Source organism: Salvia miltiorrhiza, chromosome 3, assembly GCF_028751815.1.
Source record: "Salvia miltiorrhiza cultivar Shanhuang (shh) chromosome 3, IMPLAD_Smil_shh, whole genome shotgun sequence".
NCBI lineage: Eukaryota > Viridiplantae > Streptophyta > Magnoliopsida > Lamiales > Lamiaceae > Salvia > Salvia miltiorrhiza.
The window spans coordinates 59,242,871-59,254,027 of record NC_080389.1 but is presented as its reverse complement, the minus strand read 5'-3'; the positions used below and the strand labels follow the sequence as shown (position 1 = coordinate 59,254,027).

General features: G+C 32.2%; 1 protein-coding gene across 4 annotated transcripts; it reads right to left on the bottom strand.

Annotated features, from left to right (window-relative positions):
• Nucleotides 1-569: 569 nt before the first annotated feature.
• LOC131014915 (chorismate synthase 2, chloroplastic-like) lies at nucleotides 570-9,620 on the bottom strand. 4 transcript variants are annotated; one of them, XM_057943076.1, is made up of 14 exons: nucleotides 9,427-9,620; nucleotides 4,946-5,096; nucleotides 4,775-4,851; nucleotides 4,626-4,681; nucleotides 4,389-4,472; nucleotides 4,225-4,317; nucleotides 3,854-3,934; nucleotides 3,635-3,766; nucleotides 3,453-3,555; nucleotides 3,284-3,378; nucleotides 3,146-3,211; nucleotides 2,997-3,081; nucleotides 1,175-1,326; nucleotides 570-723 (listed from the first exon to the last, which is right to left on the bottom strand). In XM_057943076.1, the coding sequence occupies exons 1-13, from the start codon at nucleotides 9,551-9,553 to the stop codon at nucleotides 1,181-1,183; spliced, it is 1,296 nt and encodes a 431-aa protein (XP_057799059.1). In that variant the 5' UTR covers nucleotides 9,554-9,620; the 3' UTR covers nucleotides 570-723; nucleotides 1,175-1,180. The 4 variants fall into 4 exon arrangements, with proteins under 4 accessions (XP_057799059.1, XP_057799060.1, XP_057799061.1 ...); XM_057943077.1 differs by having other exon boundaries at nucleotides 4,404-4,472; nucleotides 9,427-9,616; XM_057943078.1 differs by lacking the exons at nucleotides 3,635-3,766; nucleotides 3,854-3,934 and having other exon boundaries at nucleotides 9,427-9,616.
• Nucleotides 9,621-11,157: the final 1,537 nt, after the last annotated feature.

The following is an 11,157-nucleotide window of genomic DNA, read 5'->3' as shown; positions in this document are numbered from 1 at the left end:
ATGGTTTATATTAAAAAATATTTGAAATATTTTTCTGTGTTTGTTTATATATAATAATTTAATTATTACTTTTCCTATTTTTCAAATATTTTCCAAACACAGAATAAGTAAATCTGTATGAAATTATGTTATCTGTAAGTTTTATTATTGAGTAGAAAATGAATCGGTGATTTATGATTAGAGTAATGCTAAACAGCCACATTGTGGCCACCCACAATTTATCTAAATAAAAAATAATTTAATTTATTTAACTTATTTTTTAAAATAAAAATATGATTTAGTTATTTTATCATATTCTCTACATTGTAATTATTTTTTTGTAATTTTTTGGTAACTTTTTTATTTTTATTAAAAAATAAATTAAAAAAAATGCAAAAAAAAATAATAATAAGTACAATGTAGAGAATATAGTAAAATAACTAAATCCTATTTTTATTTTAAGAAATAAATAAAATAAAATAAAATTTTCCTTATTATACTAGTGTGTGGGTGGCCACAATGTGGCTGCATAGATTTATTGTTATGATTATCTATTTGGAATTATCAATCAAGAATCACAAGCGTCATACTAAAAAGTAAAAATAAACCCATAAAATTTGATATTCATGTCCGACAAACTCAGTCACACTTAAATATTAATTTTACACGCTTCAAAAAAAAAATTAATTTTACAAAGTGCGTGTAGCTTACATTAATAAGTGCATAAAGATGAGTAGTTATTTAGGGCCTGTTTGATATGGGTTTATAGGTAGGATAAATTAAATTAATACAGATTAGTGTGATGTTTGATATCATGTGCAGTTAATATGGTCAACTCCTACTTAATCCTACTTCTCCATGCTATTTTGTGGGATTAACCCATACTAATAATCCGCTCACCCCCCCTCGGATAAATTTAATACTGAGAAGTTGGATAAAAATTTTGCTACCCTTCCTCACGCATATCGATGCAAATGCCCAAGTAATGGTGGACACACATGATATTTTTAAAATTATGTGAGGATAGTTTTGGTATTAGATAATATAATCCAACATAATCCTATGGATATCAAACATAATATAGGATTAAGTAGCCATGATATCAAACACCCATGAAATAATATAAATCCACACTAATTTTTCAAGATAATTTTAATCCTAATCAATCCTAAACTGCAAATCAAACGGCCCCTTAATGAAACTAGGAAAGGGAAGGGGAAAGCTGAGAGCGTGATTCCAAGGGCTCCTGCAACGCTGTGTTGATAGGAAAAAGCGTGCATTGAGCATATTGCGCCATCAATTGGTCCACTAGCACCAACGCTACCATCGCTTCCACAATCGGAACACCTGCATATTTTTAAGGCTTACTTACCTATAAATATTAAATACACTAATTATACTTAAATTTTAGTTTTGAACAAGATCTATTTTGTTTTTTGTCAAAAAATACATAAATTCTTATTTTTTTGGAAATTCTACCTGAACTCAAAGTTCGTTTGTTAATAACTTGATTGTCTGAATTCCGATAAGCAATCCAAAGGTACCGTTGATAAGCTCTTGGCATTGTCTTTCTAATGATACTTATATTACTGAGTTTTGGTCACCAAAAATAGTAAGAAAATGACATGAAAATTGATGTCATGGAACTCTATATTTTTTCTTTTTTTGACCATTTTTTATAACTAAAACCTAACAATATAGCCATATAGGTATCATTATAGAGCTATTATCAAGATGTTTCCAATGGTATCTTTGAATTGTCTATCAGATTTCAGATAATCAAATTATGAGACAATGAATTTTTGGAGTGAAGTCAAATTCTAAAAAATTAAAAATTTATGTATATTTTTTTCGAAAAAATAGATTTGGTTAAAACTAAAATTTGGGTATAATTTGTGTATTTATTTATAAATTACTAGAACATACCTATACCTTCTATTTTTAAGATATCAAGGGATTGGTCCGTAGAGTTATCAAACACATTCGTGTTTTGTTTGGTTTTGACTATCAAAGCCCAAACATGACCAATCACATAAAATCGGTTTGGGCCAGGCTTCGAATTTAAAAGCCTAAACCCCGGTTTACCCTTAGGCCTATTTGGTTCCGCTCGGCCCAACACACAAAGATGGGATTAATTTGTTTTGGATTATTAATCATAGTTCGTATCTCTAACTTTCTAACATTTTTTAAAAAAGGTCCCCAACTTACATTTTCCACTTTAAAAATTTCCAATTTTTGAAAAAGTTTGATTTATGTAGATTATTAGGGGTTGCTTACCTTGAATAATCATCAAATACATTTTTTGGATTATTAATCATAGTTCGTATCTCCAACTTTTTAACATTTTTTTAAAAAAGGTCTTCAACTTACATTTTCCACTTTAAAAATTCTCAATTTTTGAAAAAGTTTGATTTATGTAGATTATTAGGGGTTGTTTACCTTCAATAATTGATCAAATACCTGATTGAGTATTTTTTATCTTTCATATTAAGATTTCTTCAATCTCACCTTTTTAATAAGATATGAATCAAGCAAATCTAATTAAAACGATAGAAATTATCAACGGACTTGGGATATTCTAAAATTCTAATCTACCTAAGTAAACAAATGACTAGTCTTATTATTTTAATCTATCGAAGTCAATCCTCAAAATTTAACGCCTCCATGGAGTTTAGGGTTTCTCTAACTTCTAACTTGATTGTTGTCTAGTTCAAAAAAATTCCCAACTTACGAAATGATGAGTCAGTTAGCTAGATTTTTTATCCCACTTTATCCGATATCGAAATTGTGAGTCACCTTGCTAGGTTTTGTTTAGCTTTTTTATATTGAGTGATATAGATTCTGAAGAGGTGACTCATTATTCCGTCGTTGGAGTATGTAAGGCAGGGCATAAATCAATTTTTTTACAAAGTTGAAGATTATTGAAGTGAAAACGTATCTAAACCAGAGATAATTTCTTGAAAAACGCTAAAAAATAGAAGATACAATCTATGATATAGGCAAGGAGAAGGACATACCTCGTGGAGCAACGCAAGGATCACGTCGACCTCGATCTATCACCTCTATCTCGCGTTTGTCTCTAGTCACAGTACGCTGCTTCTTCTGCATAATCAAATGTATATCATTACATATTACATCCCACAAGGTTAAGAGTGAGAAAGCATACATATATAATCGGAGTTGGCTTGAAAGCTACTCTCATCTTGATAATTTCTCCATTTGATATCCCACCCTGAAACACAACATTTGATCAAAACAAATATGAATTGAAGTAGTAGAATTTTATGTAGTGTAGCCTCCTCACCTGTATACCACCGGAACGATTGGTTTTAGTCCTAATGCGACCCTCTTCATCCATGTAGAATTCATCATTATGCTCACTACCACGCATGAATGCACCTGTTCCACAAATTATTCATTAACTACTTTCATCAAATTAATAAACCAAATTAGTATATAGTTTTCTTCTCAACCTTCAAATCCACTGCCAATGTCAAATCCCTTTGTTGCAGGTATTGACATCACAGCCTTTGCTAGCTCTGCTTCAAGTTTATCAAAAACTGGAGAACCAAGCCCCTGATCAACAACAACAAATATCCAAATATTAAATGTATCAAAGCCTACTTATTACTAAATGTTTGGACTTGTTTGTTACCCGTGGCACGTTTCGAACTATGCAGGTAACGACACCACCAGCAGAGTCGCCTCTAGCTGTGACGGTGTCAATAGCACCTATCATCTTCTTCGCGTATTCAGGATCCGGGCACCTCACTATATTGCTCTCTATCTGATTATTCAAATCATAACAAAACCACAAAATATAATCAAAATGGTATAGAAACAACCCAAATATGGTACAATGAATTGGATATACCTGATCAAGTGTTACTCTTTCGTGATCAACCAGATCTTCAGGAAGGACAACCTTGTGAACTTGAGAAACATATGCTAGAATCTGTAATGTCGAAACAATAGTTATGGAAACTATTATAGGAATTGCTTGTTCAAGCAATATTATATGCATTTTTCATCTTCATATAGTTAAAGTTATGCATGTACACTATATATACATTTGTCACGATCACTTGTTATCAATCAACCATTTATATAATTCCCATATTCAAATTAATGAAATCAACACAACCAGCTCTGCTCTCTCCCTATCTCCCAGTCTCATAAACCAGCGACGAAAGAGAATCAATGAAGTTAACACCAAAAATTTAGCCTTCAAATTATGAAACTTACTTGAGTTCCAGCATAATGATTTAGAATCTTCTTAGCCACAGCTCCAGCGGCAACTCTCCCAATTGTTTCTCTTGCAGAGGATCTACCACCGCCCTGGATATAAACAAACAACACAACCATATAAAACAAGAATTTGTGAACCAAAAAAGTTCAACTGTTTTTACCTGCACCGATCTCACTCCATATTTGAAATCATAAGTTGCATCTGCATGAGACGGTCTATACACAACTGACATTTCACTCAAATCCTGGAAAAATAAAAGTTCCTCAACGATGAACGAACGAGCTTTATTACAAGTTGAGAAACACTTCACCTCAAGCTCTAGCTAGGGAATAACTTGCTTAAGTGATAAACAGAACTTTTCAAAACCATCTTTAGAGAAGTGGCGTTGGATGCATACATTTGTTTGATTTGTGTTTGGGACTTCCACCTTGATCGGAGATCCAGTGGTGACCCCTGCAGTGAGGACAACAATTGAATCAAACAAATTTTGAGGGCTAACTAATTACATATAAAACATTTTAATTAATGTGAATCTAAATAACTAACCGTCAGCAACCCCTGATGCTATTTTGCATGTGTCACTCTCTTTTCTAGGACTAGTTATTTTGTTCTGGCCTGGTCTCCTGAGAGCAACACACCACAAATCTATGTTCAACCAATTCTAGGGTTCTTATATATCGAAGTTGACAAACAAATTAAATGAAGATTAAAATGTACCTTCTATCCAATTCAAGTTGCAAATCAGCTTGAGAAAGGGGAAGCCTAGGCGGGCATCCGTCGATGACGCAGCCGACGCCGCCGCCTCTAGATTCTCCAAACGTCGTCACACGGAAGTAACTCCCAAATGTGCTACCAGAGGCCTCAATTACTACTCGTATAAAATAACAAAACAATTAACTGCCACATTTTCACACTTGCCATATACTACTTGAGACCTTTCATGAAACTAAAAATTGGACAAATTTCTCAACCAAGTTCTGCACAGATTGTTCTGTTTTCTTTAATGCTTAGAAGAAGAACATGAAAATTTGAAAAAGAGATACAAGAAAAACCACAACTCAAAGATGCTTGCCTGTATCATATTGTCACTTTAGATGTAATTCAAATTTCAAAACCATTAATCGATCAACAAATGCAAAAGAGTGATGCTACACAGCTGCATTGTGGCTGCTCACACATAGGGCTTTAAACGAAACGAGTTAAGTCGAATACTAACAGGCTCGAGCTCGGCTTGAGCTCAATTCGAGCTTTTATAATGTTGATCGAGCTCGAGCTCGGTTCGAGTTCGGCTCGAGTGTTCGAGCTTGATTCGAGCTTTTATATTGTTGATCGAATTCAAGCTTTAGCTCGACATAGGGGTGTAATCGAACCGAGTGGTGTGCTCAAGTTTGATTTGTTTAGTATCGAATCGAATCCCGAACTTTACTTACCGAATACTTTGAGGCTCGCGAGCGGCTCACGAGCCTAATCAAGCCTATATGAACTTTCTAAATTTATATTTATATTCAAAATATGATTATTTTATTTTAAAAATAAATTATTTTATTTAAAATAATAAATATATTAATTATTTTCTTATGACAAATAAAATTAATTAGAGATTTAATACAATTATTATTAATTTTAGTGGATAAATATAAGTTGTATATATACTAATAATTTATATTTTTCAAGCTGAATCACTTGACGAACATGTTCACGAGCTAACGAGCCGAATACTACTAAGCTCAAGTTTGGTTTGTTTATTTATCGAGCTTCTCTAAACGAACTTGAACGAATATTTTTCGAGCCGAGCTCCGAATAGTTCGCGAGCGGCTTGGTTTGTTTACACCCCTACCACGGTTCCTTAGATGTTTGTATACATGATGTTCGAGCTCGAACTCGATAAAAGTTTAGGAAAAACTTCTTAATTAATATGTTATTCGAGCTCGACTCGTTTATGACTCATGCAGTAACTCAATTGAAGGCTCGACTGAAGGTTCGTAAACACGCTTGCAAACGTGTTCGCGAGCTCAACAAGCCGAATCCTATTAAGCTCGAGCTCAAAATTAGGTTCAACTTCGGCTCGTTTATTATCGAATCGAGTTCCAAACGAGCTTTTTTCAAGTCAAACTCTGAATAGTTTGCGAGTAATTCTATTCATTTACAGCTCTACTCACACACTAGTTAAATAGAGAAACTTTTGATTTATTTTATTTATTTTTGTTAATAAAAAAAAGATTTAGTTTTTATATTCCCTCCGTCCACCAATCAACTTCCCATTTGGTGGTAGGCACGGAAACTAAGAAAGCTGAAAAATGTGGTGTAAAAGTGATTTAAAAGACTTGTTAGGTCCAGAGGGTCTCGAATAGGTGTATGGGGGGGGGAATACACCTATGGGCTATTTTTAAATCAATCCTCAACCAGAGGGATCTCAGTCAGAGACTCAGAGATCAAAACGAAACTTTACATGCAAACAAAGACTCCTGTTTTACTGAAATCAGTTTTGACCAAACAGGGTTGACGACTGATACTGAAAGCTCTTCAGTAAAGAGTTATCAGTTAAGTTGCTGGAACTTAACTGATGCAAGTAAGGGCTTCAGTCGAGTTTGCTAAGTCAGAGATGATAACACTCTTTCTGACTATCAAAAGATAGATCAGTCAGACTGATATCATACGCAACGAAAATTAAACTTAGTTTCGCAATAGCCTCGGTGGAGCACGTTGTTGGTTATTAGGTTTCTCTTTGCAGTTAATCAGTGTTCAGTTTATCAATTGAAATAACACAAGTAAGAACGTAAAGCTGAAAACTGTAAACAACACAGAGACTTTTACGTGGTTCGGAAAACCCTTTCCTACATCCACGGTTGGTTGATCAGACCAATAATCCACTCCGCAAGTGCTTAACAGGTGCACTGCAAACCAAACCGTGTGCTTGCCGGGTGCACACAACCGTACCACTGAAGAAAACCCTTCTTCAGGACCCACACTTCACTCGCGTCGGATTTCTCTGCTCAACACAATCCGTGCTAAGACTTCTCATTCAGAGTCAGAGTACCTTCCTGAACTCTGAAACACTTAAACACTCTTATGGGGAGAGGTTTGATCGAGTGCCAACTTTACTACAAAGAACAAGTTCTTTGAAGCAAGTTTGACCTTTGGCTTCTGGGTAAAAAGAGTTTTGGCTAAGGTCTAAGAGAATGTGTGTAATCAGCAGTGACTGAGTAGCAATTTCGGCAGAGCTTCAGCTTATGTCGTTGAATCGGTGAAGGTTGAAGTGATCATCGAGCGCTATTTGTAGGAGAACTCTTGAATAGATCCGTTGGCGTAGATCGTCCTCTAGATTTCTTCCGTTGGAGAGCAATTCGAATTTGGGTTGAGACTTCAATCTTCGAGGTTCCTTGTCTGGGTGGAAACGGCTCTCTTTGATGGACAGGAGATGTGACGTGTCTGAAAAGTTACCACCAGATAGAAATGACCTCTGCAGAGATAAGATCCTGAGATCTCTGCATTTAATGCAGCTGTACTTTGTGAGTACGTGACTTCCTCTGAACGTTGGAAGATCAGTCCGAGGAGGAATATTCAACTGATACTTAACTTTAGTATCAGTCCATTGCGCGCATTAAGTAATCAGTCTTCAACTGATTCTTCAATTGATACTTCAGTTGGTATCTGCAGTCTTCAGCCTTCAGTCATTCGTTCTTCAGTCTTCAGTCTTCAGTCTTTGACACCGCAAGCTAAACTAGAAACGAACTCTAACACTTGAGTTCAAAGTGATTCTAGTCTATTACAATTAAGTCCTATGAATTTTGGTATCATCAAAACAAGGGTTAGGATATTCCACAAGGTTCCCAACAAGACTAAAATGGTAGTGTTAATGTATTATGATTACTTTTAATAATCTTTCACTGGCTATTTGACATTATTTTAATGCCTTGACTTAAAAAAAATATATTTTTTATAAGCTATTTTTTGATAAATAAACTAAAAATTCGAAAATAAATAAATAAACTGAAAATTCAAAAATAAATAAATAAATAAACTGAAAATTCAAAAATAAATAAATAAATTGAAAATTCAAAAAATAAATAAATAAACGGAAATTTCGAAAATAAACTTAAAATTCAGAAAATAAATAAATAAATGAACTGGAAAATAAATAAATTGGAAATAAATAAACTGAAAATTCGAAAATAAATAAATAAACAAAAAATTCAAAAATAAATAAATAAATTAACTGAAAATTCAGAAAATAAATAAACTGGAAAATAAATAAACTGGAAATAAAATTTTCAGAAAATAAATAAACTGAAAATTCAAAAATAAATAAATAAATAAACTGAAATTTCAGAAAATAAATAAATAAATAAACTGAAATTTCAGAAAATAAATAAATAAATAAATAAACTGAAAATAAAATTTTCAGAAAATAAATAAACTGAAAATTCAGAAAATAAATAAATAAAATGGAAAATAAATAGACTGGAAATAAATTTTTCAGAAATTAAATAAACTGAAAAATTCAGAAAATAAATAAATAAACTGGAAATAAATTTTTCAGAAATTAAATAAACTGAAAATTCAGAAAATAAATAAATAAACTGGAAAATAAATAAATTGAAAATAAATATTTCAGAAAATAAATAAATAAACTGAAAATTCGAAAATAAATAAATAAATAAATTGAAAATTTAGAAAATAAATAAATTGAAAATAAATAAATAAATAAATTGGAAATAAAATTGTCAGAAAATAAATAAACTGAATATTCGAAATATCCTACCCCATTTAATTAATATCAAAATTGGATTAATTAGACAAGTAATAGTAGAGTGTGGTGGGTTCAAATGGAAAGTTGATTGGTGGACAGAGGGAGTATAACTATTTTTTATTTTATTTTTTGTAATTTAATTTTTACAAAAAAAATACAACAAAATAGTATAAATAACATCTGCAATGTAAACAGTATAGTAAAACAATAAAATTATTTTTTATTTAAAAAAGATAAATTAAATAAATCAATTTTTTTTCATATTTAATTAGTTTGCAGCTGCATAGATAAATAAAATTATTTTTTATTTAAAATGCAACTTCTGCCATGCACGTCAGCAGCGAAAAAGCATACATAATCAAAATTAGCGAAGTTTGCGAATTTAAAGAATAAGTAAAAACAAAAAACTAAAAGAGAAAGAGGGGGAGAATTAGTTGAGATTTCTTACGGAGACGTTTGGATGGGAATGGGCGAAGGCTGAGAGAATGCAGCATGAACGGCGGGCGGAGGGATCCTAGGGAAGAAGATGGAGGTCGGAGAAGGCGTTTAGTATTGGTAGAGAGAGAAGACGCCATTTCCGATGAGTCAAGTAGCTGATTTTTTGAAGGGAGAGGTTGTATCAGTATGTGGAATTGTGGATATACTCAGACGCCTGACGTCACCACAACACCTAGCACTACCCCATGTATTTCAAATTTTTGCATTACATTATTTAAATGATTAGATAATTGATTAAATGATAAATTATGCTTTATTTTTGTACTCAGTATATTTTATTCAATAAATCTATGCGGCCACCCACAATTTAGTTTAATAGGAAAAACTTTAATTTTTTTAATTTACTTTTAAAAATAAAAATAGAATTTAATTATTTTATTGTATTCTCTACATTATAGTTATAAATTAAAAACAAAAGTTACAAAAAAAATTACCAAAAAATATATGTAGAGAATATATACAATAAAATAACTAAATTCTTTTTTTATTTTAAAAAATAAATTAAATAAGTTATTTTTTATTTATTTAAGTGAATTGTGGGTGGCCACAATGTGGCTATTTAGCATCACTCTATTTTATTACTTCAAAGTAGGGTTATATTGGTTTTGTTTGGTAGATAGGATTAGTTTAAGATAAGATATTTATCTAGACTAATACGATTGTTTGATATCCTAGATACCTAATAATGAAGGCCCGGGATATAGACTGAGTTCGATAAAAAAGAACATTGTTCATGTTTCCCTTTGGCTTAGAAATCGTCTTTGGATCTCAATATTTTGGCGAAAGTGATAGGGATGTAAGAACTTAATATTTTCTTTTACGGTCTATATACTAAAATTTATTCCTAGCTACTCCTATATATACACAAGATACTAGTTGAAACGATGCAAGGTTGATATTTCCTTTTTTGTTTTATTTTAGGGAGAAGCATTATTTCTTTACATGCGAGACAAATGCATATAAAATCTAGTCTATTAATGGGATGTGACTTTGAAGAAAATAACTAGCAAAATTTGGAAAGAAAGAAATGGAGAAACTACTGGGTAATCTCCATTGAGTTACCAAACAAATTGCGTTTGTCGTGTTTCGGTATTCGAAAAATTAGATGATCAAACGCATTTAAAAAGATTGAAACCATGAAAAATAATCTACATTAGTTTAACGAAACTATTACTAATCCTATCGCACGAAATACTAAATGAAATCGTTGTAATTTTGAAGGCAGTGACATCAGTTTAAGATAGGCCACGCGTTCCACCATGAAACACCGTTTTCAAGAACATCCACACCACAAATTGAATTTGCCTGTTTGTCACGTGTGGGAAATTACTGGATGGCGGGAGTAGGGCCCACCGTATGGACATACAACTAGACTAGAGTCTAGAGTTCGTCCCAATAGACCAATAATTTAAGAGGATTATGATTACAAAATTGTCATTCAAGGACATCAATTTTAGCTGGAGTATTTGTAGCATGTATGTGAGATTGTGTCACTTTTCTTGTATCTACAAAAGCATCAGGAATTTGATTTGCAATATTTTGCAAATGAATGATTTTTTCAATTTCTTGTTCACATTGATTTGTTCTATAATCAAAATGTGATAAGTTTTTCTCATTTCAAGAGAGTTCTTTGTGCTTTTCTAGATGTAGATTTATTCCTCATAATGTTAGAAATGTCATT

Coding starts and splice junctions, on each gene's coding strand:
- LOC131014915 (XM_057943076.1), bottom strand. CDS start 9,553: ATGGCGTCTTCTCTCTCTACCAATACTAAACGCCTTCTCCGACCTCCA. Junction 3,767..3,853: donor AAAGAGTAACACTTGATCAG/GTATATCCAATT, acceptor TTGAATAATCAG/ATAGAGAGCAATATAGTGAG. Junction 3,082..3,145: donor AGCCAACTCCGATTATATAT/GTATGCTTTCTC, acceptor TTGATTATGCAG/AAGAAGCAGCGTACTGTGAC.